The 26,754-nt window shown below is 41.3% G+C and overlaps 3 protein-coding genes across 3 annotated transcripts; 2 read left to right on the top strand and 1 right to left on the bottom strand.

The window, feature by feature from the left end:
- Positions 1–3,873: 3,873 nt before the first annotated feature.
- Positions 3,874–11,818, bottom strand: LOC6602586 (calcitonin gene-related peptide type 1 receptor). The gene is made up of 10 exons (XM_026990140.1): positions 11,764–11,818; positions 8,349–8,545; positions 7,935–8,280; positions 5,608–5,698; positions 5,455–5,546; positions 5,260–5,386; positions 5,105–5,206; positions 4,658–4,776; positions 4,372–4,445; positions 3,874–4,317 (listed from the first exon to the last, which is right to left on the bottom strand). The coding sequence occupies exons 2-10, from the start codon at positions 8,530–8,532 to the stop codon at positions 3,938–3,940; spliced, it is 1,515 nt and encodes a 504-aa protein (XP_026845941.1). The 5' UTR covers positions 8,533–8,545; positions 11,764–11,818; the 3' UTR covers positions 3,874–3,937.
- Positions 11,819–14,858: 3,040 nt separating this feature from the next.
- LOC6602587 (heat shock protein 60A) lies at positions 14,859–16,457 on the top strand. The gene is made up of 2 exons (XM_002027575.2): positions 14,859–16,071; positions 16,130–16,457. The coding sequence occupies exons 1-2, from the start codon at positions 14,869–14,871 to the stop codon at positions 16,403–16,405; spliced, it is 1,479 nt and encodes a 492-aa protein (XP_002027611.1). The 5' UTR covers positions 14,859–14,868; the 3' UTR covers positions 16,406–16,457.
- A 748-nt stretch (positions 16,458–17,205) lies between these two features.
- Positions 17,206–18,715, top strand: LOC6602588 (mucin-5AC). The gene is made up of 3 exons (XM_002027576.2): positions 17,206–17,482; positions 17,546–18,246; positions 18,311–18,715. Exons 1-3 carry the CDS (start codon positions 17,206–17,208, stop codon positions 18,470–18,472), a joined length of 1,140 nt encoding a protein of 379 aa, XP_002027612.1. The 3' UTR covers positions 18,473–18,715.
- The last annotated feature ends 8,039 nt before the right edge of the window (positions 18,716–26,754 follow it).

Raw genomic sequence — 26,754 nt, 5'->3', positions numbered from 1 at the left:
ATTCTAGATTTATTCCCCCCTTCAGCTCTAATGATCATTCAGTAGAGTCTACTTACAATCAATGTTTGTGTCTGTAGTATTAGAAAAAACAAAAAAATTCAAAAACCCAAATAACAAATCGCAAACGCAAAACATTTTTTAAAAAGTAAACACTTTTTGGGTGTACTCGTATCTGGTGCCCAGAAGGCAAGGCCACATCTACATGGCAAGCGACTCTAAGGCTAAGAATTACTTAGACCAAAAAATAAGTATACAAAAAAAAAAAAAAAATAGTACTTACAGTATTTAAGAAATGGAGGGGAAAAGAGATAACCAATAACCGCTCCAGCAGAGCAACATGTTGTGGGAGCTGCGAGTGCAAATTGAAAACACCAAATTTTTAAATATAAACGATGTAAAATTTTTTAAACAAAGATTTATAGTAAAATTTATTGAATATGTATGTGAATATATACATATACACAGAGGGAGAGTTAGCGAGAAGGAGCAAAAAAGATGGGAAAATAGTACGGAATACATGTCAGAGAAATACGCGCAAAATAAAATGTGAAATACATTAAAAAAATACCTTAAAAAAAAGACAAAAAACGAACTGCTTCAATGACAAACAAGGAACGGTAACGAAACCAAAAGCAAGTGACATCATGATGGCCAGAAATCGAAGTCCCCTATCGCCAAACAGAGAGATGTTTGCTTCTTGACCACTTCGATTCGGGGATCAGATCGTTCAAAATTTTGGGTTGTGGTCAGTACAGCTTCGCGGTCGATTTGATGGCGCTTGCAACCCATCGAAATTTATTCGTTTTCCTCTCACCCGGTGACTAGATACCTAATACTCAATACAATATTCAGCAGTATAAGCAATGTGGATTACTCAAGAGATAATCGAATATGACCCATAAGTATACTCAAATATTAACCGCCGCATCGCATCACAGCAGGCAGCCCCGATCAGGGTTCTGCGTGTGAAAGTGTGTGTCATTCACAAAAGCAATATTAAAATGTGGCACGAGTCAGATACTGAAGTAGCTAGGACCCAGACTTGGACTTGTAACCGGACTTGACACGACGGAAACGTGAACGGAACGGAGATGTACAAATCGAAACTCAGCGACTCGGGTCACATTCATTCACAGAGTTTGCATGCATAAGTGCTTTCTATACCATTTACCTAAAAATTTATTAACTAACGAATATAAGTACAGTTTATTGGTTCCATTATTACACAAACATGAAAACACGCAGTCGAATTTTGGATGTTCTTCAAGTTAAGTTTTAATAAAACTACAATAGAGCGAAAAAGAAACGGCAAAAGGCATGCCTAAAACCGAACCCAACAATGAAAATCATCAACTAAGCATGAAATGCATTTAAAAGTTAAATACAACAAATACATATTTATGAAACTATATATATATATATACATATAGAAATATATATATATGTATATATACATATATACATACCTAAGTGTCTACTTATATGGACAGAGAAATACCCCCCAAACAAGAGCAACACAAAGTCAGAGAGTTTGAAGCTACGAAATTTCAAAGAAAATCAGATGCAGATAAAGAAAAAGATGAGAAAAAAATTGCAATTACCAACGCCTCCCGATTCTAAACAAAACATTAACTTCCAACATTTTTATTGATATACACTAAAATCTAGTCACGTAAGGCGATTTCATTGATACAATCTAACAATCTGTGCTAATGGAGCAGAAAGAGGAAGTATATTGTTCATTTTCACAGTGACAAAATTGCATGCAGATTAGCGAAAACAAAAAGTTCAAGTTAGTCTATAGGAAAAGATTTAACTGTGGGAAAAATAGAGATCAAGAGGAGAACAGGCCAAAGCAAGCACAAAAAATCAGTAAAATTCAAAACCAAATACCCTCTAAAGGCAAAACTACACGGTAAACTGTGGCCAAGCGGTATGAGCAGTTGTCTGCTTGGCCCATAAGCAGTGTGAGCAGTTAACGGAACTGGAACTCCTCATAGGTAGTAGAACTGCTTACAATGTAAAATATAAGAAAAATTAAATCGAAAACAGAATAGAAAAATGTTGAATAATTTGCAAAAATTTGATCAATAAGTTGAGAAAATAAAAAACAGGAATAAAGTTAAAAATATACGTAGCCGCCAGTCAACGGAACGCGCCCAAAGAATAGAGGTTTAAAATAAACTAATGAAAAACGAAAATGAAGAAAATATTTAAACCAATTTTGTGCATAAGAAAATTGGAAACCGTTACACACATATATAAGCAAACCCCATTCATAGAACATATACAGTAAAAACGATACGTATGCAACAGAAACATCCACAAAATAAATGGAAAAACCAACAGAACTAAACTCCAAGCTTAATTATTTATTGTCTATTTTATTATGTATGCTAATTATGATTGTCTATAGCGTATCATACTATATGCATAACCCCATATATACTTTTGTGTAGATCTGAGGCCAGCACATATTTATTATACTTACCCAATTAGTTAACCACATACCGTATATCTATGTACTTACATTAATTTACGTATATGCTTCATTAATACATTTCGATATTGTATTCGTAGCCAACGAGTAGGACTTGAGACTTATTTGTACTACCACCTCCTCCTTCTCCAACACAATCACACATTCAACACCCAAAAAAGCATCAGCTAAAGTTCTCATTTAAAGTATTTACATATGGTCTAAGGTCTATGGATAGTCGCATATTTCTTTATGTATATACCATAGATATAGCTAACTAACAAAAAGAAACACATTTACACAATTGGAAGGATAAAGAGGGGACAAACAAATTTAGATGCATATTATTATATAACTTATATTGCAAAAAAACCAAAACAAAAACCAAATCGAAATCTTAAGAAAGAAGAACGTAAATTTTACTATACTCGTATATATAAATGTATGTATAATTATTATTCTATTTGCATTTTATTGTATGTATTAGTTTTGTTCAACACTCTTTTGCTCTATCATAAACAAAAAAGGAACAAATAATCCAAATGAAAAACAAAAAGCAAAAACGCCGGCAAGCAATGGTATCTAAAATAAAAATATGACAAAACGATGGAAAAACTAAAAAAAAAAAAATGAAATAAAAATGAACGAACAAAATAATTACCAAAAACAGATTTTTCTTCATTTCGTCCAAAGAATACCCTTCCTCCAACTGTTAAATTCATTTTGGTGATAGATATCTTGGTTTATTCAGTACGTTAGAGTGCTTGAGTATGTGGTTTTAAAGTGGATATATTTGTCATAAGTAAATCACGACTACAGTGACATAACATTGTGTACATGTACATATATCTTTATCGTTTATAATAGAATTATGAGATAGCATTTGTTTCTTGAGGTACACTTGAGTACGTATGTATTTTAGAGGCATCCCTTGGCAATTGCCTAAGTAGGTCCTCTCTGGGTTGGTATTACGCATCGTATTATATGATTTAAAATCGTATTGGTTTTAAATGAGAACCTTTTGAGTCATCTACAAAGATATAGTTATATTTGGTTGGGTACATAAGACATTCAACTTCTTGTTTCCCGAATACTTTTTACTCAAAGGGGAGTCAAAAAATGCTGAAATTAAAAATCAATAGATCTTAAATTTATTATTAAAGATCTTTCTTCAATATAATCATATCTCAGACTTTAGGAAAAAGTAAATTTGAAAGATTAAATTGAAACAATAAATGCTGTTTTATGATATTAGAAACGATAGATTCAGATATTCAATAACAGAAAGATTGCGATGGAAAGAAAGCGACAAGTCGTTTATAATGCTAAGAGGCATACGATTTGCTGACAATCTCCAAGACCCTGAGCATAAAAACTCAAAATCTCTGGTCTGCCATTATCTCCGGGGTATTCCGTTGGACTCGGACTCTTGAGATGCTGTTGCTAGTCCGGTATACCTTACACGCCCAGTTCACGGCTGGGCGTGGTTGTGGCCAATTGTCCAGTATTACTCCCAGCAGGCGGTGCCGCCACCAAAGTGGGCACCCATTTGTTGAGGAGCGTGCGCATGGCGAATGTGACATCGTGATTGGCGAAGCAAAACAGGAACGAGACGACAAAGCCCTGTAAGCTGACCAGGACGACGGAGAGCAGCTGATAGAATCGATCCAGTTGGGTCCCGGCATCAGGACGGTAGGGTAGCAAGAAGTGCTGCAGTCCGAACAGCGGCACCAGAATGATAGTGGCCCGCACGGCCTTGCGGATGGCCAGGGGAGCGGGCTGGGCTGACTGTGGATGCAGCTTCCTTACAATTACCCGCAGCACATTGATGAGAAAGACTGCAAGACATTGGAATTGGTAGTTGATAGAACAAAAATAGGGCGCTTACATACTGAAGCTGGCCAGAAGAGAGAGAGTTATTGGCACGGAGAAGATCCACAAAAAGAGGCTGTCATTGATCCAGCAGCTGCAAAGGAATATATTGCAGGAATATATATGTTTTAAACTAAAAAATTTAAGGATAGTTAAGGGTATGACTAGTGTCGTCTTTTAGGAAGCTTGTGGCTTGAAATGATTAGGGTATGCGATGGCTACATAGGAAAATCCTTCCAGATAGGGTAATGATAATGCTTGAGTATGATGACAAGATGTTTACGTAAGCAATGCTTTGGTACTCACTTTTCATTGTCCGTGCTGCTGTAGTGCCGTGCCGCGCCATAGACTAGCGCCACATGAATCGGGGAGAGCCAGCTGATGATTTTGAACCAGCGCATAACAATCGTGTCCTTGACAAAGACCTGTGCAAGACAAGACAAGGAAAAGCAGGGAGGGCTACAATTCTGACATACAAACTTGACGAAGACAGTGAGTAGTTTGCTAAGTTTCCAACTTGCTTTCCCATAAATTGAGTGGGAAACAAATTCAGATGCAGCTGATGGTGTTTCCATCAAAAGCAAAAACAGAAGCAGCAGCAGCACAGCAAATTAAATTCCCCATCCACAGCAGATGCTCATAAAGTATGCAAACTTGCCAGCAATTACGACGATTTGCATGTGAATCATATAAGCAAGAAATAAGAAACAAGAACCACGGAGGACTAGATGCACTGCTTCCCACACGACTCACCACAACGAGAACCAAGTGCAGGTGTAGACCCTCACAGAACATCCAGAAATAGTTGACCAGCATGAAGTAATGGACGACGAGATGGAGACCAATGCACCAGAGCTGAAAATAAATGATTTGGCTTCGATGGTGGTTCGGTGTGTGGATGGGCTTACCGGGCTTTCGGCTACGAACTCGGGCCTTTCCACCACCAGACGGTACCAAAGGATCCAGGCCACACAAGTGCATGACAGCGAGGCGAACAAATGGACATGAATACGAATGCGGGTGCAGCGCAAGGATCTGCAACGGACAGTCATCAGTTGTCAGTCTGAGTCTGAGTTGGAGCTATACTCAGAACTAGCACTTACTTGAAGCCCAGGAATATAATGATTGATATGAGAAGGGCCAGCAGGGAGAGGGTATAGCCCTTTACATAAAGCTCGTTAATGAACTGACGGAACTGAAATGGCAATTTTCTTCATTAATCCTTCACTGGCAATTACTTCACGGAGACTGCTTGCCTCCAGGTCCTCGTAGTCCACACAGTTGGTGTAATTGGACCAGGTTAGATTGCTCACTGGATGACGGAACCACGAACCGTTCTCCAGGCAGCTAAGAAAACGAAATTTGCATAAAAATGTAAGTTTTTTAAGTTGGTATCCACTTGGGATATGTATGTATAAATATGTGTATATCGAATATATATTTCCAACTGATCAGAAATATAATGATTTTAACCAGGGACCCAAAATAAGGGTAATGAATGCAAATGTTAACTAAATCAATGTGAAGGAAATATGTTACGACAGCATGGAATACACAAAAATTCATATATTGGTCGTATTTAGCGGTATCAAAAAAACTTATATTTACGATTCATATGAAATAAATAGTTTTTAATTCTTATTTTTCATTTCTAATCAAAACGAGGTGGAACGTTGTGAGTTGCTGCGGACACCGCAACTCTACGGTTATACCCGATACTAAGTCAGTATGGCTCTCCTCCGGCAGACGCCGCTAATATTAAACGACACGACAAAGAGAGCGTGCGAGAGAGACAGAAAATCAGTCTGAGCGTGACGTCACGCGCTGCGTAGCCACTGCAAATTGATTTGTTTCCTTTGGCTATAAAAATGATCTGATCTGATCCAGATTCAGCAATCTGATAGATATGGTCGTTATCTATGATTCTGCGTTTTTAGTTTTCTCAAATCTGCAATATTGTGGATGCAACAGATTTTCGTCCTTTGTGGGGGCGGAAGGGGGTGGGGCGAAATTTTGAGATAAAGGTTTTATAGTGAGATCTAACAGAAGTGCGGATACCAGATTTGGTTACTCTAGCTTTAATAGTCTCTGAGATTTGTGAATATCCCCAGATTTGCATCCTTTGCGGGGGCGGAAGGGGGTGTGGCGAAATTTTGAAACAAACTCGTCTCGGTCCGATATATTAGGAGTGTGGATACCAAATTTGGCTGCTCTAGCTTTTATAGTCTCTGAGATCTAGGCGCTAATGTTTTACTCTAAGCAAAGCCGCCTATGCTACCTGTGTGTTAGAGAGAGACAGGGCGAGAAAAAATGAAATTGTTTTCTTGATGCTGGCTATAATAATAATACGATCGAATTCAGATTCTGCAGTCTAAAAGATATGGTCATTCTCTACGATTCTGCGTTTTTAGTTTTCTCGTATCTTTAAAATTGTGGATGCCACAGATTTTCGCCCTTTGTGGGGGCGGAAGTGGGCGGGGCAAAGTTTTGAAATATTTTTGGAGCAGTGACATATTACAGAAGTCTGGATCCAAAATATCGTTGCTCTAGCTCTTATAGTCTTTGAGCATTAGGCGCTGAAGGGGACGGACAGACGGACAGACGGACAGACGGACGGACGGACAGACAGACAGGGCTCAATCGACTCGGCTATTGATGCTGATCAAGAATATATATACTTTATAGGGTCGGAAACGATTCCTTCTGGACGTTACACACATCCACTTTTACCACAAATCTAATATACCCCAATACTCATTTTGAGTATCGGGTATAAAAAATGCAAAATAATCATTAAAATATAAGACATACATATTTGTGTAATAAATATGACATATAATTTTATTCATTTTAATTTTAAAAAGATACAAAAAACAGTTCTTCCGTAACTTTTATTTTTATAATCAAAAAAAGTTAAATTGATTTAATAATCCTTTGAACTCAAATTTGTGTCGTTAATTTGGTAAAATGTGCGTAACAGAACAACTGGGTAAGGACAACTGTTTCCCTCCACATTTAACTCAAAACATAGGTTCAAAAAATTGATTAAATATCACAGTTGACAGACATGTTAAATACAAAGGGGTATTTTGATCTTCTTAAGTCGCGAACTTTCGGATTTCGTTTTGCTTTAAAATAAGCAATTACAAAAATAAAGGCTTTTTCACGCTGTATATTTTTCATAATTTTCTGCCGGAATCGATGAGAAAATGAAAAATATCGATACCAAAAATGTATGAAAATGGGAGCACCTAAACACGAAAACGAAAAGTTGTCTGATTAAATCATTATTTTGCTTTTTTTTAATGAAAAATACAAAATAAGAGTTAATTTGTAGCTCTTAAAAAAAAAGAGAAATAATTGTTAGATTGTAATTTTTTTTAATTTAAAATTTATAACAGTTACGCTCCCTGACTTTAACATCTGAAATCGAAAAAAACTTTACTTTTGACTCAAAAGTGTTGAAATTCTAATTGATTTCTTAAATAAAACAAGGGAATTTTTTCAACATAAAAATTGAAAAAAACCACACTATCTTAGACTTATCGTTTAAAAAATTGACAATCGATCAAATTTAACTCACGTCTTGTGGGCCAGAAATCTGCTGCTGAATCCCTCCACGAAATCGGGACAATATTGACTCAATACGGTGCCAGCCGGGGTGCGGGGCCAGCAGAGATATCCATCGAAGTTCAGAGGACAAAAGAGGCTGGTGGTGTTCTTTTCGCCGAGATTCGCCTGCTGCTGCTGCCTCTGGTGCTCTTCCAGATTCGTGGCCATCGTGGCGGTAATGATGGTGGCATAGAGCTCGTTATTGGCTGCCGACGCTTCGTCCACACTCTGCATATCAATGCTGCCCTCGTTGAGCACGACGTTCTCCAGATATCGTGGCACCGGACTGAAGTTTTCCGGCACCTCCACCTCATAGTCTGTGGAATGAAAGGATGCTGCGATGAGTGGATGGTGCTATGGGAAATCACGTACATATGTGTCTAACCTGTTGCCGGTACCGTAGAGTCCTCGTCGTATGTGTCGTTCTGGTAGCGATAGACGCACTCAGCATACAAATGCTTTAAAAATATGCGCAGATTATCCTGGGGCTGTGCTTGATCTGGCGATGAGGAGGCCGAGGTCTCCATGGCCTCCATTGGGGGCGTCTCAAAGTGGGAAACTGTTGTCATATCTCAAAGCTGGCTGGAGGAGGAGATGGGGAAAGCAGAGATGGTAGAGACTTGAGCTGCTTCTGGCTGTCCATTCGTGTGTGCCTCGGTAATTTGGTTAGGCTTCAAAGAGTTGAGCTTAGAGGAAACTGATACAGATACTCGTAATTTTGCCAAGAATTAGAATCAGATTGAATGGCATTGTGCAGCCAGATATATCATGCTCTGGACCAGACCAGACCCCCGGCCAAGACCAGCAAATTGTGACAGGTTTAACGTTGAATGGGACTTTGATTGCATTGCTTCGCTCACCGCTCAGAGCCCACGGGCAGACCACGATACGCCGCACCGCACCGCAACACAACACACCGTACCACCCATATGTTATAAATCAGTTTATTGTCTAATTAATGTCAGCATTTAAAGGAGCTTAATTGCATTTGGTCTCAAAGTAAATGCCACAGGGCAAACTCAAATGAAATGCACTGCACATCGATCGAAAAGGTCGCCGTGATGAAAGGAGGGATGACACCCCACGGAAGTGCCACCGGGAGACAGGGAGACACATGTGGCATACTCGTAGGATGAGCTGCGCTGCGAAGTTCTAGCCTAACTCGGTTATATTTTTAATCAAAACTCATTTCGCTTGATTGAGTTTTAACAGAAGCCCTGCACTGGTACCGACCCACCCGCAACAGCTCTAGATTCTGATCCATTTGGTACCCCAGTCCCAGCTCCAGTGTCTCGGTAAATGCACACCGAAGGAGGATGAGAACAAGTCTGTTGTGGAGGAGGCTGCGGGAAAAACTTTAATTTGCGGTTTTTTACTTTTATTTATTACTTTTTTTGACAGTCTCCAGGAAGATTTGAGAAGGGAAAACAATCCTGCAGTTTGCTTGTTTTTATACCCCAGGCTAGTAGAGAACGGGTGCATGAAAATGTATGCAAAAGGCAGAAAAAGGCTTTTATAAATGCAAAAAGTACACATAAGAGTATATATATTACCCTAAGAACTTTTTTCTACGTTATTTTTTAAATAGATTTGTGGCTATAAAATTGCTTAAAATTTTGTTTCCTTTTCTGTTTTGTCTTTTTGTTAAAATTTTTCAAATCTGGTTACTTTTACTTTTTTTTAAGTGGTGCGTTTTTTTTTCATAGCTTAAGTATCTAACATCTGGTTGTGTTAAACTTTGTAATTCTAAAAAACCACATTTTTAGCAGCTGTAAATCGGACCTAAACACTTTGTAGCTTTAACTGACCGTCTGGAAACCTTCAAATTCAAGATTGATAATTTTGACTTTGACTCGGGAAAAGTTGAAATAAATATATTCCTTTGGTTTTCATATTTTTCTTCTTATAGGTCATTCTCAAATAATTATAACCTTCTAGAGGGAGTGTTTATTATTACGTCTGTTCATTCTGCAAGTGTCTCTCTTGATACAACGGCAATTTGCGGTTTTCAGAGCTTCAAATGGATATTGGCCATTGTCTGCCCTCTTTTAAAATTCCTGACGTGGGGTCGAATCTAACCAACATTAATGAGCATTAATTGCAATTTTAATCATTAGGCTTTCCCATATCTGGTTTCCTATATTAAACTGAATGCAGTGCACTGCCGGATGCAGTCACCCACAGTGCAGCGCCATGGCGCACAATTCGGAGCTTAAGCAAGAGAATGCAATGTAATTCCTTTTAATGGCGCTGGGGCATTTTAGAGGCACCGCAAAGTACGAGTATAAGAATGCATAAAGTTAATAAAGTTCGGTTTTATTTGTTTAATTTTCGAATCTTAAATTGGTATTAACGAATCAATAAAAACCTGAATTTTTCAATCAGTTCGATTTCTGAATTTTTTAACATCTTCCCAATTTGTTTCACATTCATCTTTTGACTACCTTACCTGATTACCTTAAAGTCAAGCAAACCAATTGTCCAATCAGGAATAAAAGAAGATGCCTTTTTCTGGCTTTCAAAGTTCAACTAAACCGAATACATTATCTCACATTTCCATAGCTAACCTTTCTTTTTTCTTTAGCTTTCATTTGTTTAAAAAATGTACATATTTAAATAATTAGAAATCATAAATCAATAGAATACGGCGGAAGTAAATCTCTTTAGAGTCAAATCAGCTGCAATTTAGTTAAATGTATAATGAAACCGCATATGTAGTTGATCCATTTCCTGCTTTATGTATAAAACGTCTATGTTTAAAACCCTTAACTGGTTGTTAGCACTCAATAAGGAACTTCTCGAGATTTCTATTAACAGTACTCATAGTTTTTATAATAATTGGTCTTAGAAATAAATTCAGTGTGAAGCCTACATAAAATACGAATAATTGGAAAACGTTGGCTTGCATAAATTATGCATGAAATTGAAATTTATTGTCAAAAACAGGCAGCAGTACGAAAACGTATAAGAGGAACGAGCAGAACGAGCAAAGACCAGGCTCAGTCTCATTCCCCTGCTGAAAATGATACAAATGGCCAATCGATGGCGCAGTGGTCGGGAATCGGGCGAAGGAATAATTATATGTACACATGCTGAATATTGATGATGAATTGTTTTGTCTAGCAAGCGAAACAGAACGATGGCAAAAAAGTCAATGCGCTTAATGATGCTGCTTCTCAGGCACTGTGTGGCTTTGGCTTTTACAGCCCGGAAACGGAAATGCCATCACGCACACAGACGCCTAATAGAGCTGCTTATGTATTATATTTTTCTGGCAATTCAGTTATTTTTGCCACCAATTAAAATAATAAATGACTTCAATGGTCGCCATATTAGTGCACAATACCAAATGCAATTATGTCGCTGGCCCCCGATCTTTTTCCGCCTTTTTGCTGTCATCCCCGTGGTCCAGTGATAGGCAGAAAAATTGCTACATTTGTAAATTATTGCAGTCATTTCCTGTCCATCACTATTTTTGTCTTTCCAGCTGATCCAAGAAAAACTTTTCGTGTGGCAAAGCCAGGGAATGCCAGGCAACGGAAATTGGCATTGGTATGTTAACCAATTACTTATTTTTATATATTCTTCATCCATGTATAATTTTGAAATAGAAATCTTTGCTTACTGAAACCAGAGTGTGTCTCCTGCTGTGAATTCAGCTGCAGCGAATTCTTGAAATATTTTCGTGTGAATTACCACACGATATTCAAAAATTCTAGTTCGTTTTCACTTCATCACAATTAAGAAATATAGAGATAAGGTGAAAGCGGGAAACATCAAAACCATTTGAGTTTTTCTACCTGATCTTCGGACACCTGCCGGTTTCATTTATTCAACCAGAAGTTCCGTTTACTGTCTATCGCACGTAATGTACAAAAAGTACCACAAAAAAAAAAATAAATAAAACGGAAGAAAAAGGCGCAAAAAAGTGAACTTTTATCTGGCACAGATGCGGCTTGTCTCAGATGCCGACCGTGCGGCAGCGCGTTCTAGTGGCAAGTGACCAAGCAGGCATCCAGCGCGAGGCGACATGACCCGACGCGAGTCGACGTGAACCGACACGGCCCACCCGGGCCCGACAACCCAACCCGACCCCGACCCGGACTTGCTGGGGCAAGTCACGGCACGGAACGAGGGAAGCTGTCATGGGCCTACACTGCGAGTGTGTACTCTTCGAAGTCAAAGCAATCGCCGTCGGGGTGGCAGCAAAGTTTTGAATTAGTTTTTTCGGTTGTCGTTCTGTGGAAATTTTGGTAGTGAAAAACAGCGTACAAAACTTGGTTTTGATATATGGATAATGAACGGTTGTGAAGTTTGAATCGAAATATAATTTTCCTTGTTTTGATTACGAATTAGATTAATGATAATTGTTAGACTTTTTATATACTTCGCACCCGATTTGGCCCTCCAAACCAGCTTGTATAATATACTCGCCAAAGCTATAATGTTGGCTACTGTTCGTCGCAGTGCTAACGTATGTCTGTAACACCCTCATCAAGTGGAAGGGAAATTTCGTCATCATCGAGGGCGAGCAGCGCATCATGCAGTTGGATGCTACAGAAGAAAGACGTTGATCGCGCCTCTGGGGACAAATCACCTCGAATCGCTTTTCTTAAATTTCCACGATATATTGTATTTGAATTTGTATTTGTAGTTGAAGCGTAGTGTATTCTCTCTCTGTATAGCCTCTGCCAGACCACGCTCTCCTCTCCCGTTCTCTCAGTGATTCGTGCGCAGGGCCAAGGAGTGGACCAAGGAGTGGGGTGAGGGGTTCCAAGCAACAAGTAGCTGTTCGCCTGCTTGCCAGCTTACTTTCTTTCTGTGACACGATATGCTCGGCAATATGTCTGTTGTGTGCGTCTAACAGTTTGATATACGCCAAACAGGGCGTGGTCACTTGCGGTGGGCTGTGGAGCAACGACGTACAAATTGCTACTCGAGCTGGGAGGGCCGGGCAGCATTTACTTAAGACATTTAAACGGAAACGGTACGGCTTCTCGGGTCTTCCTCAATAAGATTTGTCGTATGGATGTGATTCGATTTGGATTGCACATTAAGTTTTCTATTTTTTATACCCGATACTCAAAATGAGTATTGAGGTATATTAGATTTGTGGTAAGAGTGGATGTGTGTAACTTCCAGAAGGAATCGTTTCCGACCCCATAAAGTATATATATTCTTGATCAGCATCAATAGCCGAGTCGATTGAGCCATGTCTGTCTGTCCGTCTGTCCGTCCGTCCGTCTGTCCGTCTGTCCGTCCCCTTCAGCGCCTAATGCTCAAAGACTATAAGAGCTAGAGCAACGATGTTTCATACCCAGACTTCTGTGATATGTCACTGCTACAAGAATATTTCAAAACTTCGCCCCGCCCACTTCCGCCCCCACAAAGGGCGAAAATCTGTGCCAACCAAAATTTCAAAGAAACGATAAAACCAAAAACGCAGAATCGTAGAGGATGACTATATCTTTTAGAGTGCAAAGCCTGAAACAGGTCGTATAATTATTATAGCCAGAATCAAGAAAACAATTTCATTCTTTCTCGCTCTGTCTCTCTCTAACACACAGGTTTCATGGTCGGTTTTGCCAATTGCAAAATATGAGTTCAAGGACCTCAGAACCTATAAGAGCCAGAGCAACCAAATTTGGTATCCACACTCCTGTTATATCGGACCTTGACCATTTTGTGTCAAAATTTCGCCACACCCCCTTCCGCCCCCGCAAAGGACGAAAATCTGAGGCATCCACAAATCTCAGAGACTATTAAGGCTAGAGTAACCAAATTTGGTACACACACTCCTTTAAGATGTCACTATAAAACGTATATCTCAAAATTTCGCCCCACTTTCTTCCGCCCCCACAAAGAACGAAAATCTGTTGCATCCACAATATTGCAGATTCGAGAAAACTAAAAACGCAGAATCATAGATAACGACCATATCTATCAGATTGCTGAATCTGGATCAGATCAGATAATTTTTATAGCCAAAAGGAACAAATCAATTTGCACTGGCTACGCAGCGCCCGACGTCACGCTCAGACTGATTTTCTGTCTCTCTCGCACGCACTCTTTGTCGTGTCGTTCAATATTAGCGGCTTCTGCTGGAGGAGAGACATACTGACTTAGTATCGGGTATAACTGTAGAGTTGCGGTGTCCCCTCGTTTGGATTCTCGTTGAGAGAGCCCCGTGTGGGTTACAGTTTTAGTTTGGGCCAGAGTTCTTCTTATCGAACAGCAGGCAACCTGCATTCATTTAATATATCACCCTTTATCTTATGTTTCCTCTTTGGGTTTCGGCACATTTTTTAAATATGTATTTCAAATATATAAATAGTTCTTTGTTACATTTCAACGGAAATATTGAGGGGAAACTAGTCTTAAATGTATTTCCAATAAGCAACGTTCGGATTCCGTGAGATTTAGTTCTGGAAGTTCTTTACCGAAAAAGTCTGGCATGTAAGAACTGAATTGCGAGATATTTTTGCGTTATTTTATATGTTTAATGCCATTAGAAAAAATATATGCGACCTTTTTTTGATTTTTTTCTAGAAAGAACATTGCTTATTGACATTGATAGTGGAGGGTAACATAGTACATCGACTGATTCGTGGAAACACCTTGGAAACACCTCCCTATGTAGTTCTGCCATAATGTACATTTTCTTTGAGTATTATGATTGTTGCCGAATGAAATTCAAGGTTTTCAGAGGTTTGAAAAGAATTATTTTTAGGTAGCCTTTTGTTTTATGTACTTAAATCAAATACATATTGTTATTCAATAGAGAACTCTGATATAACTGAATCTGAACTTGAGAAAAAATTTAAGAAATAACTCGTGTAGTAAATTCCGTGCTTCTTCGAATATTTTAAAAAATGCATACTTTTTTGACTTTTCTTAATTGCCAGATGCCGATTATAAAACGTTGTTTTTCAAACGGCGGAGCCCTGTCCCGCCATGGATTTATTGAAGAGAAGTCGGTGGCCAATTCGCTATTAAAAAAACTGGCTCAAATAAGTACCCAGGTGGTCCAGGATATAGTAGACGATTCAGACCAGGAGGTTGGCGGTATAACGACTACCACAATTTTGGCGCGAGCTCTCGTAAATGAGAGCAACCAATTTATATCCAAAGGCGCCGATCCCAAAGAAATTCGGGTCGGCATCATGGCAGCAGTTGAAATGGTCATTAAGCAACTTAATGCCATGGCTCGCCCCATCAACAGACCTGAGCAGCTTCTTAGAGTGGCCATAACATCGGCACAAGGTGATCGGGCTATCGGAGGTCTGATCTACCAGACCATCAACACAATTGGACTGGATGGACAGATCTGCATACGGAACGCGAATACCATCGATGTAGAGCTGCGTTTCTGTGATGCAATTAAATTCCGGCAGAGCTATATCTCGCCGAGCTTCATCAACACTCCAAGCCGATCCCTGGTAGAATTCGACAGTGCTTTGCTCTTCATCTGTCGCAATACGCTCACTCGGGCGGAGAGCATTGTGCGTGCCATGGAACTGGCGGAATTGAAGCGTATGCCCCTGCTGATTATTGCAAAGGACATTGTGGATGAGGCTTTGAACCATTTGGTGTTACAGCGCATAAATGCGAATGCGAAGGTGGCTGCTGTTAAGGCCCCTTGCTTAGGCCGGTGGGGCCTCACAGATATTGCCATGGCCTCAGGTGGCGCTGTCTTCCCCAAAAATAATGAGCCGGAGCCTGAACCAGCCACCATCAACATCTACAATCTCGGCCAGGTAGGATATGTGACCATCACGAAAGAGGACACTCTGCTGATTCAGGGTTATGGCGATGAGAAGGCCATCGTAGACCGTATCGATGCCATCGAGAAAGAGATTCGCTGGTCATCCTCTCAATCCCAGAAAAAGATTCTAGAGGAACGCATGGCTCTTCTCGACACTAGGGTCGCTGTCTTCTTGGTCGGCGGTTCCAGCGAGGGCGACAAAGAAAAGAAAAAGGATCTTATCGCCAACGCAGTTAGGATCACGAACGCTGCCGTCGAAGGGGGCCTCGTCCCCGGTGGAGGTACTGCCCTGATCCGGTGCATGGAACATCTGGAGAGCTTGATAGTCGAAAACAAAGATCAGGTAAGTTGGTAGTCGCGTCAATCATCCATAACTCATGCGATCCCTATGTGATGTGCAGAGCCTCGGAGTGGATACCGTGCGTCGAGCCCTACGCATGCCGTGCTGGACTATTGCACAGAATGCGGGACTCGATGGGGACGAGGTGGTATATATTGTGGAGACGGCCCCCATGTATGAGGATTTTGGATACGATGTGGTGTCAGGAAAATACGGTAGCATGTCCATGAAGGGTATCATGGATCCAACCAAGGTGGTGTGCACTGCCATCAAAAATGCCGCCGGTATGGCCTCGCTCCTGATCACCGACCACGAGTATATGATCTCCAATAAGTAGTTGTGCCCCAAACAATACATTATATTTTTTTAAGGTTCAGTAAAAGTTTAAGTTCCTACAATAATTTTTTGACTTTTTAACATACTCTACATGCAGCTCTATATTGTGGCACTACGCTTACATTATGCCAAGATTTTGGTTTATTCAAAAGAAACTTTTACATTTGTTGGAAGTTTCTTCAGATGGATGACGTTTTCAAATGTTTCTTTGTACAATTCATTAAAAAAATTCTGAAAGAAATACTGAAGAAAAAAAAATATTTCCAATAATTGGCCAATTTTATTTTCTAGCAATTACCTTGAATTTCCATTATTATAAATAATAATAGATCCTTATCATAGCATCAAAGTATTGTAATTAGTAGATAGTAAAGAAAATAAATTTCCCACAGCTATCAATGCCATTAATATTATCAGTGTTCCAGCTTGACGATCGCCGTTCCACAATAGGTCACCCATTTCTGGGCGTCACCAGAGAGTGCTCAAAGTGCGAGTGCGAGAGTTTAAAAAAAGCATGCGGAGCGATGGGAGTTTTTGTGAGGTAACGGTCGCACTCAGAGCGCACGTTTCGGAGTGATAAGAGCGGGGATGGAGCTGAATAGAAGCGTTAACCAGAGGAAGGTGATGTAAAGAGTATATAATCATTCGTCCGGGTTGACAAGCCAGGCACGTAGCGCCGTCACAGAGCCCGGCCAAGCCCGGGAGTTATCAGGGTTTTGCTCTAGTTTTGGGATTGTGTTTGGGTTTCCACATAAAAGGCGTGAGCGCTGCTAGCAGAGACATCAGTTCTTCGGCAACAACATGTTCCACTCCAAGCTCCATCTTCTCCTCAGCGTAGCTAGTGTCCTGGGTGCCCTGCACACGGCTCAGGCCCAGTACGATCTCTATGGGGACCTATCCTACGGCAGCTCGGTAGAGTCGCAGCTGGACTACGTATTCACGGACAGCTACTACGACGTCATCTGCCCGCCCGGCGACTCCCCAGTGTGCGCCACGGACGGCCGCCAGTACCAGCGGTTCTCCAGCAAGTGCCGCCTGGACTCGCAAAACCTTAAGCTGCTCTTCGCCGGCAATCCGGGTGAGTGCTGTGCTCTCTCAGCCAGGACTAGTGTCTCAAAAGTAAACTCTCCCTCCTTCCCAGAACTGACTCAAACTGATCTCAACTACTGCTCCTCGTACTCTGCTCTGGCTCCTTCGCCCTATTATCTGCGCCCCCAACCGACGCACGCCACCCACTACTCTTCGATCTCAGGCTCAAACTCATTCGCCTATGCCGCGGCCAACGGTCCCTATGGCGCCAAGGCAGTCGCTGAGGCTCCCGGTCCATATCCCGTTGGATCCTCTTCCTATCCCGTGTATTCGAAAAGCGCTCCGGCGTACAGGGCCTTTGATGGAGTGTATCCTAAAACTACTGCGGCTCCGGCCCGTGGCTCCACAGTGGTAACTACCAAGGCAACTCGTTATCCTTCTAGGTATCCCACTGCGGCTCCAACTTCAGCCCCCACTACTCCTCCTACGCCTGCAACTACTGATGCAACCACTGATACATCAACTGCTGCTCCAACAAAGACATCGACGACTGCCCCAACAGATGCATCGACGGCTCCTCCAACGGCAGCACCCACCGATGCACCAACAGCTACTCCAACGGTAGCACCTACTGATGCATCAACGGTCGCTCCTACGGCCACACCCACCGATGCACCAACCGCCGCTCCAACCTCTGCTGCCACCGATTCCCCAACCGCCACTCCCACGGCTGCACCCACGGCTGCTCCCACGGCTATTTCCACGGCTGCTCCCACAGATGTTACCACGCAAGCCACAACCGCGGCTCCCTCCGTAAGAAATCCTCATCCCTGATATCTAACCCTTTCTCAAATACTCCATCGTTCCAAAATTTCAGGGCGATCTGGTGATCACGGAGACAGACGGTTTGGCTACAACCACCACCACCGTGACGCCGGGCACGATCGACACCTGTCCCGATACCTTTACCACCTTGACCATCGTCGTGAATGGAGTGACGAGCACAGTGAGTGGCTGCAAGACCGTGACAACAAGTTGAGCAGTAGCGAATAAATGTGGAGAACCATCAGCACGATAACGACCAATAGAAACCATAGATTCAATAATTCGAAATAATTGCAATCGATCCACGGCAATGTGTAGCGTGTTCCATTTAGTTTAATAAAACTATTAGTACAGCCCCACAAACAACTGAACTCAATCGCATCTGGCCGGTTTTGGGAGTTCCCTCAACGCGCAACTCTCATCGAGCAAGTGTATCCGCCCTCCCTTCAATATAATTTTCGGCATTGGCCTAATACATTTTTTTAAGCAGTTGGCGCTTTTGTGTTCGCTTATCTTTTCACAATAAAATGGCATTAAAAGCTTAGGGAAAAATCAGGAAAATGTGGGGCCAGGCCATGAAAACTGTAGCGGCGGCCTTTGTATCATAGAGCCGTCGGCTCTGTGGTTGGGTGGCTCGGTGGCTTGGCCGCTCGAAGCGGAAACGGAAATTAACAAATGCCCCTGGCAACACTTTGCATCTGCAAACAGCAGTGACAACAAAAGCAGCAGAAACTCTGACACCTGGCCCCGCTAAAATAGCCATTTATATTCAAATTGTTTTAGCCTGGCTCTGATTTTCGGCCTGCAGGAACATCAGTTTTTTGTGGTATTTTCATACACGATACTCAAAGAGTATAGGGGTACATTAGATTTGTGGTGAAAGGCGCGAATATATATATTCTTTATCAGCATCAATAGACGAGTTAAACTGTCCGTCTGTCCGTCCGTCCCGATGAGCGCCTTGATTTCAGAGACCATGAACTATCAAACTTCTGTCATAGCCCACTGTTACAAATATTTTAAGATTTCTCTCCGCCCCTAGAAAGGACGAAAACTGTGGCATCGACTATTTTAAAGATACGGGAAAACCAGAAACGCAGAATCATAAAAAATTACCATAGCTACCAGATTGACGAATTTGGCCAAGATCTGATTATTATTACAGCCGGAAAAAACAAATCAATTCGCAGTGGCTACGCAACGCCGTCCACGCGCTAACTCGTTCTTTCTCTCTCTCTCTCTCACACTCTCATCTTGTAGTGTGCGACCTCTTTCGTAGGAGAGCCATACTCTCTGCGAATTGGGTATAAATGTAGAGTCGCGGCCGTAGCAGCGACGCACACCCTTCGTCTCATTTTTTCTTTGTTAAGCGGGGAGGGTTCTTCAAGTGTAAAAAGTTTCATGTGGAAAGCTGTTTAATTAAATAATAAAAATTTAATTTGAGGTGCAAATTCGGGAACGATTTGTTGCGGCAACACAAACCTAAAGACCTTTGGTATATTTTTTCTCTGAGGCTTGGAATGAATTTCAGTGAATTTTTAAAGGAGTTGAAGCATGAACTTTGATTCAATTTGGGTGTAATTTTGTTCATGCTCCGTACTTTGTTCGGTTATTCCATGTGCTTAAATTTCAGACGAAAATTCTTTTATCCTTAGATTTAACAATTTAAGAGCAATTTACCTCTGGGCGCAACCTTTTTATAATTGCTTAAGTATTTTAAATTCACGATTATATCTCAAAGAGGTTTTCTGGTATTCCGAAAAAGTACATTTATATACGATTATCTCAACCGATGTCAGATGTCTCCCTACCGCCGTTTCATCCTTCATACTTTCCAAGAATTCCAGACTTCTGCATATTTTATGTAAGATGATTTGAGAAATTACATTTGATTTGATTTGATTTGTCGGCCGCAACAATGTTTTTTATTTGCTTGCATTTTCTTTTTGCCCTTCCATCAAAAGTTAGCCGGAACATGGTAGGAGGAAGAGAGACCGCAAAGTTGCCGAATTTGCCAAAACACTGGCCGAACAATTGAATGAACTCTTTTGCTATTCTCTTACACCTCAAGCGTTCGTCGTCGATTGGTTGGAGGAGGGGGGAGGGGGGGGGGGGGGATTTTGTTTGTGTAGTTGTAAACAATGAATGGAGGGGCCAAGCAAGCAATATCATGAATGTGGAGTATGCGAACGAAGAGATATGTACCTTATAATCAGTTTTTTTGTACAATTTATTGTAAGTCTTCCGCCAATTAGATAAATAAACGAAGCTATCTATTTGAAAATTGATGGCGCCAAAGTTTTTTAACTAGTACATTTGATATTTCAGTCAAGTTTCTTTGGTTGCTGCGGTCATTGAAGCGTTTGATCAGTCCATCATACCTTTTTTGTTCCACGAGCACCATACACCTTCTCGTAAACAGAATGCGAGACGTTGAAACTTGAAAGGCAGCTGCGCGCCGCATGGCCTTCCCTTGCGACGGCTGATAACTGATCCCAGATGGTAGATAGTCGTTGTAGTCGGATGGCAGCGGTACCTCAACTTCTTAAGCCAATTATTGACACGCTGTGGCAGCTCGAATAAATCAAAATCTGGGCAAAGCCGTTGAAGGAGATGGAGGGGAAGCTAAAGCTGAAGAAGGCGCTTGGGCTGAAGAGGGAGCTAAAGAAGGACCAGAACCAGAAGGAGAACGACTTTCTTGAGCTATGGTGTTTTTAATAAATTTCAAGTGGAACAAGATTTGTGGTGGCTTTTGATCGGGCAAATATTTTGCTTGCATGCCATGCTGGCCACGCCCTCACAACATAAATCAAATGCCGCCCGCATGCCACTGGAGTGACTTGATTCGTTTGATTTTGGCCCTTTTTTTAAACCACGTTCCCTGTGGCTGACTATGTGGCCCGAATGAATATTTATGACCGCGAAATCAGCTTATAACATTACCCATTCCTCTCGACTTCCCCCTTGTATTTATATTATATTCTATATATGCATGGACTCGGCTGATCCAATAGTTTGTTTACCATTTATACCGCGAAATCAGATCGCATTCAACGGACAAGAACAATGTGTTGGGTATTTTTATTAGATTTAATCGTGCGCGCCTTGACTACGTACAAATAGTATTCATTTCGCACCTGAACTTGGCCGAAAAATGTTCTCCGGGCCAGGCATTCTGCCTGCTCTGGCGAGAGCTACAACGAGGAATCCAATAAGCAAGAGAGCAATCGAAAAAGTAATGATTTACTGACGCTAATTAGACTGGGCATTCGGTGTCGCTGATGGTTTATATCATAGCGAGCTCTGAAAATAAGCAAATAAATAATTTAAAATTAATTGCAAAAATCGAACAAGCTACGTACAGCTTTTCCATCTCGATGACAGCTCACATTCGATATTCATAAATTTCAATTAGCTGGAATTCTTATCACCTAAAGGGCCTACCTCGCATACCATTCAAGATTTATTGGGCTGCTCAACGAAAGGGTCAGTCGTCTCCTGATCAGCAGTTTAGAGTTTGAATCTTTGCACAGTCTTTGCTCTTTACTTTTTTATTTCGATTTATGCCAGTATTCGGCTCATTAATTAACAACCATAAAAACTGTACTTTATGAATATTTTTCATCATTTTGCTATTTGTTTTCTTAAGTTTCTTTTCTTTTATTTCAACTGTTTGTTTTTCTATGGCTATGATGTATGCATACTTTTTGGAAATTTCTTATATATGTACATGACTTATAAATTAAGAGTGATTTAAGAAAGACAACAATTTTATTTTAACTATTGATATTTGGGTTAATGTGGCTTAATGATACTGATCCAAGCCCACAATACCAAAACATAAATAGCAAACACTTCCTGTTGGCTCTAATCAATTATAAGGAGTATCGGTTATACGGCTGACTGGCCATCAATTTTGAGTGCTTTCAGTATGGGAAGAATCACCATAAAATATATAGAGAGCGAGTCGAGGGTCCAGTATATACAGTTTGTTTGAAAAATTAATCAAACGCCGCGCTGACAGCTGAGGGAGCGTCACTGAGAAAATAAATTAAAAATACATAAAGCTCTCAATTACGAAATTCTGTATATTTAATTCCAGCTGGCGACCAACAAAGGACACTCGAAGAGCACAAAGGGAACATCATCAGAAACATCACCAGAAACAGCAATGGCAACTCTGTCAGCACCAAAAGCAGGGGCCCAAACAGCGGAGGGCGCACTGAAATGGAATCCAATTTCCATGTTTTTTTTTGCTGTCTTCCTATTTCTGTTCCTTTCCGAATTTCGCTGTGCTCCGCAGGGCGGTCATAAAAATTTAATATGCGCCCAAAAGTCGGATACAATAAAATGTGCAGCTCTATGCTAGCAAGAACATGTTTTAGTGAGACAAAGTAACTTAAATTTGAATCATAAACTATGAATTCAGCCCCCTGGCAGCCCAACAGCGCTTCTGTTCTGGCAGACCTCCACCAAATTATGCTCTAAAAGTGGCGAGAAAACAAGCAAACGACGACACTTGAGACACCATGCGGGGCCCCGAAACAGACAAACAGCGGCATAAACAGTCGCCTCATTAGTCCCGCGTACACGGTGGTCAGGGTAAAGCGGACAATAGAAAACTTTAAGAGCTGCTCAAAGAAATTTCGGCTGGCCAGCCACTGAAAGAAATTTCAGAATCTCTTAAACATTTGCAAGAAAGTGGTTTGGGTAACGTTCATGACTGGACATTTGTGCGGTCGAACTATAAGACACTGCTAATTCTTCCGCAATAAGTATACTCCTTGACTAGGGATATCTGCTTAAAGACACACTTGAGTCTGAACTTTTAGGTACACTTAGTGTACTTTGGACATGTGTTGGGAAATTTAGGAATGGTTAAAACATGTAACTTCAAGGTGTAACCCAAATTAAAATACTTTAAAATGAAACCTACTCCCATCATCAGATTTAACACAATGTGCAAAATGTTTCGGTTTTGCCCTTTCGCTCTGAGGTTAAATTCTTAATGCCTCCACCATTGCTTGTCGGAACACTCTTGATTGGTTTGTCCGTCATGGTGTTAGCATCGACGTTGGGTGCAATTTTTGGGGACATGTCGACACTTGTAAGCTCTTTGATGAAGCGCCTGTCATCACTGTATTGGCGGTGGCACTGCCACGTATTGGGGCGAATCCTTTGCTGTCGCATGTACTGTGCCAATTCATACGTATATGTATGTATGTCAATGTATATCATATATATCAGGCATACATATGTAAATCTACGTATGTATAGATAGAACGAGGGGAAACGTTGTGAGTTGCTGCGGACACCGCAACTCTACAGTTATACCAGATACTAAGTCAGTATGGCTCTCCTCCAGCAGACGCCGCTAATATTGAACGACACGACAAAGAGTGCGTGCGAGAGAGACAGAAAATCAGTCTGAGCGTGACGTCGGGCGCTGCGTAGCCAGTGCAAATTGATTTGTTCCTTTTGGCTATAAAAATTATCTGATCTGATCCAGATTCAGCAATCTAATAGATATGGTCGTTATCTATGATTCTGCGTTTTTAGTTTTCGCGAATCTGCAATATTTTGGATGAAACAGATTTTCGTCTTTTGTGGGGGCGGAAGGGGGTGGGGCGAAATTTTGAGATATACGTTTTATAGTGACATCTTAAAGGAGTGTGTGTTTGGTTACACTAGCCTTAATAGTCTCTGAGATTTGTGGATGCCTCAGATTTTCGTCCTTTGCGGGGGCGGAAGGCGGTGTGGCGAAATTTTGACACAAAATGGTCAAGGTCCGATATCACAGGAGTGTGGATACCAAATTTGGTTGCTCTGGCTCTTATAGGTTCTGAGGTCCTTGAACTCATATTTTGCAATTGGCAAAACCGACCATGAAACCTGTGTGTTAGAGAGAGACAGAGCGAGAAAGAATGAAATTGTTTTCTTGATTCTGGCTATTAGAATTATACGATCTGATTCAGATTTTGCACTCTAGAAGATATGTATAGTCATCTCCTACGATTCTGCGTTTTTAGTTTTTTCGTATTGTCGAAATTGTGGATGCCACAGATTTTCGCCCTTTGCGGGGGCGGAAGTGGGCGGGGTAAAGTTTTGAAATATTCTTGTAACAGTGACATATCACAGAAGTCTGGGTATAAAACATCGTTGCTCTAGCTCTTATAGTCTTTGAGCACTAGGCGCTGAAGGGGACGGACAGACGGACAAACGGACAGACGGACAGACATACATGGCTCAATCGACTTGGCTGATCAGGAATATATATACTTTATGGGGTCGGAAACGATTCCTTCTGGACGTTACACACATCCACTTTTACCACAAATCTAATATACCCCAATACTCATTTTGAGTATCGGGTATAAAAATGCAAGTACTGTGAGGGAGTTGTGTAAGGATGGGACACTGACTAATGAGCAGCGTTGTTTTTTTGCTCAACGGCCGCTACTGCCGTTGCAGTTCTTGGTTAAATATAGTTATGTTACAGTCATTGTCTGGGGCGTTGCCATCGTACTTGTACTTATGTCTGTATTTGTACTGGCTGCTCCTATCCTTAGCAAACGCTTGGGTGTGGGTCACGTGGCCGGAGGCAGCTGCTAATTGAATCACAAGCCCCAGTATAAAGTGAACAGCAAACAGAACTACAATAAACGTAGCAGTAAGAACAGAAGTATCCACAACAGAGGAGCCACGGCACTCGTTGCGGGTACGTCACAAAGAAAATTCCACATCCCGTGGAAATGTCAATATCTCAGAATGTCCAATACAAGAATTGGATAGAATTAAATAAAATAAAATAAAATAGCATGAATACCTAACCATGTAAATAGTTCACCACTGAAATGGAAAATGCCGCGAAGTAAACAGTAAGTGATGCGAAAAAGATTTTCGTGCTTTGGGACAGAAGAGTTGCCTAGATTGATAAATCTCCCTTCTTTTACATCCAGGGAAATGCTTTCGGGCAGGCATAAAATGCGAAGCACATATTTATGGGATGCCTGAATAAATTGTATCCAATGCGTCGGCGAGTTACATTAGAGACCCAAAAGTAAATAAAATTTCATGCGTCTGCCAGATCTGTGCGTGACGAGTCGCATTTAACACCAAACGAAATTTACAAAGCAAATGCTTAAATACTCGGAGTAGCCTTACACAAAAAGACAGTGAGGAAATGGGGGAAATTGATTCAATGACGTGTGCAATTTGGTATAATTCACTATTTACTGAAGTCTGTTTACCTCAGCTCTGGGGGCCATGTGCATGTGTCCGCGACTGCAATATAAAAATTCTATAGCTTCCAATTGTGGCAGTTCCGATTTTAGGATTTTAATGCCGAACAACACTCAGAAATAGTAACGAGAAATTGATACGCTCAGATTGGCGGACAGAATTCGACGGCGATCGGGCGGCCCTTCAACCAGTTGGGAAGTGAAGCCGTCACAACAATTGGGTGGAGCGCCGCAACCCCCATGCTAGCTGTACACTGCTTTCCGTTGGTTTTACAGTGCGTAAAATATTGTCCAATTCCTGAAAACTTTACACAGCTTATGGGAACTTTTTACTGCTTGTGAGCTCTGTCTCTGCTTGAGGAGCTGCTAACTGCTTGTGTACACTTTGCACTGCTTTAGAATATTGTGCAGTGCTACCAGTTCTATAATATGGTGGCGTTCGAAAAGTTGGAAAAATTCATAATATTACTTTTACAACTATTGTATTAGCGGCTTTTAGATAGTAGTACCCCAGTCAGCCTTCAAGCAATAGTATTCCATTTTTGGTCCAACTTCAAGAAGCAGTTGTTGCGTGGCGCTTCGCACTGCTTCATTTCCGTTTTGCAAGAAAGCTTTTCAAAGCTGAAAAACCAATGAAAGAACTACAAGCCGTCACATGCTTGAACATGCCGCAAAAAGCGTTTCGGTTTAAAAAAAAGTTTTAATCACGAACTCTTGTTTGCGTACGCAAATTTCCTGTTCTGATCTATTTTGGGACGCACCTGGTTGTATCTGAGTGGCTGACAGGGAAACCAAGACTGGAGAGTGGAGAACCGGCGAACCGGAGACGAGGCTTCGGCTGGCGGCGCTAAGCTTACAATTGAAAGCGCATTTTGGGCACGTATGCCGATAGCCGGCCGACGTCTGTAAAAAAAGAAGATTTGGGCCGAGTGGGAATAAGCTGGCTGTATAAATAGTTGACGGGGTGTCGACTAACCACATCAGTGACAAAAAGAACATTCAGAATGATGTTTGCCATTGCTTGCTTTTCCCTGGTGCTTCCAGCTTTGACCCTCTCGCAGGGCTACTTGAAGGAGAACTTTCCAAGAAGACAGTACCTTCACGAGGCAAAAGCCAACCGGCAGTACGACTACGAACCCTGCGGGGGTCGTGTATGCGCCTCCAATGGGTATCGCTACACCAGCTTCGCCAATATATGCCGCCTGAACGACTACAATATAAGGCTTGTCTTTGCTGGCCATGCAGGTAAATTCTT

This window comes from Drosophila persimilis, unplaced genomic scaffold, assembly GCF_003286085.1.
Source record: "Drosophila persimilis strain 14011-0111.01,24,50 unplaced genomic scaffold, DperRS2 tig00000520-arrow-pilon, whole genome shotgun sequence".
Taxonomy (NCBI): domain Eukaryota; kingdom Metazoa; phylum Arthropoda; class Insecta; order Diptera; family Drosophilidae; genus Drosophila; species Drosophila persimilis.
The sequence above is the reverse complement of the archived record's forward strand: the minus strand, read 5'-3'. Positions and strand labels throughout refer to the sequence as shown.

Excerpts from the sequence above, each read along its gene's own strand:
- LOC6602587 (XM_002027575.2), top strand. The coding sequence starts at position 14,869 with ATGCCGATTATAAAACGTTGTTTTTCAAACGGCGGAGCCCTGTCCCGC. Across the intron at positions 16,072-16,129 it reads TAGTCGAAAACAAAGATCAG|AGCCTCGGAGTGGATACCGT; the intron begins GTAAGTTGGTAG and ends TGTGATGTGCAG.
- LOC6602586 (XM_026990140.1), bottom strand. The coding sequence starts at position 8,532 with ATGACAACAGTTTCCCACTTTGAGACGCCCCCAATGGAGGCCATGGAG. Across the intron at positions 5,387-5,454 it reads ATTATATTCCTGGGCTTCAA|ATCCTTGCGCTGCACCCGCA; the intron begins GTAAGTGCTAGT and ends TGTCCGTTGCAG. Across the intron at positions 4,318-4,371 it reads CTCTCTTCTGGCCAGCTTCA|TCTTTCTCATCAATGTGCTG; the intron begins GTATGTAAGCGC and ends AATGTCTTGCAG.
- LOC6602588 (XM_002027576.2), top strand. The coding sequence starts at position 17,206 with ATGTTCCACTCCAAGCTCCATCTTCTCCTCAGCGTAGCTAGTGTCCTG. Across the intron at positions 17,483-17,545 it reads GCTCTTCGCCGGCAATCCGG|AACTGACTCAAACTGATCTC; the intron begins GTGAGTGCTGTG and ends CCTCCTTCCCAG. Across the intron at positions 18,247-18,310 it reads CCACAACCGCGGCTCCCTCC|GGCGATCTGGTGATCACGGA; the intron begins GTAAGAAATCCT and ends CCAAAATTTCAG.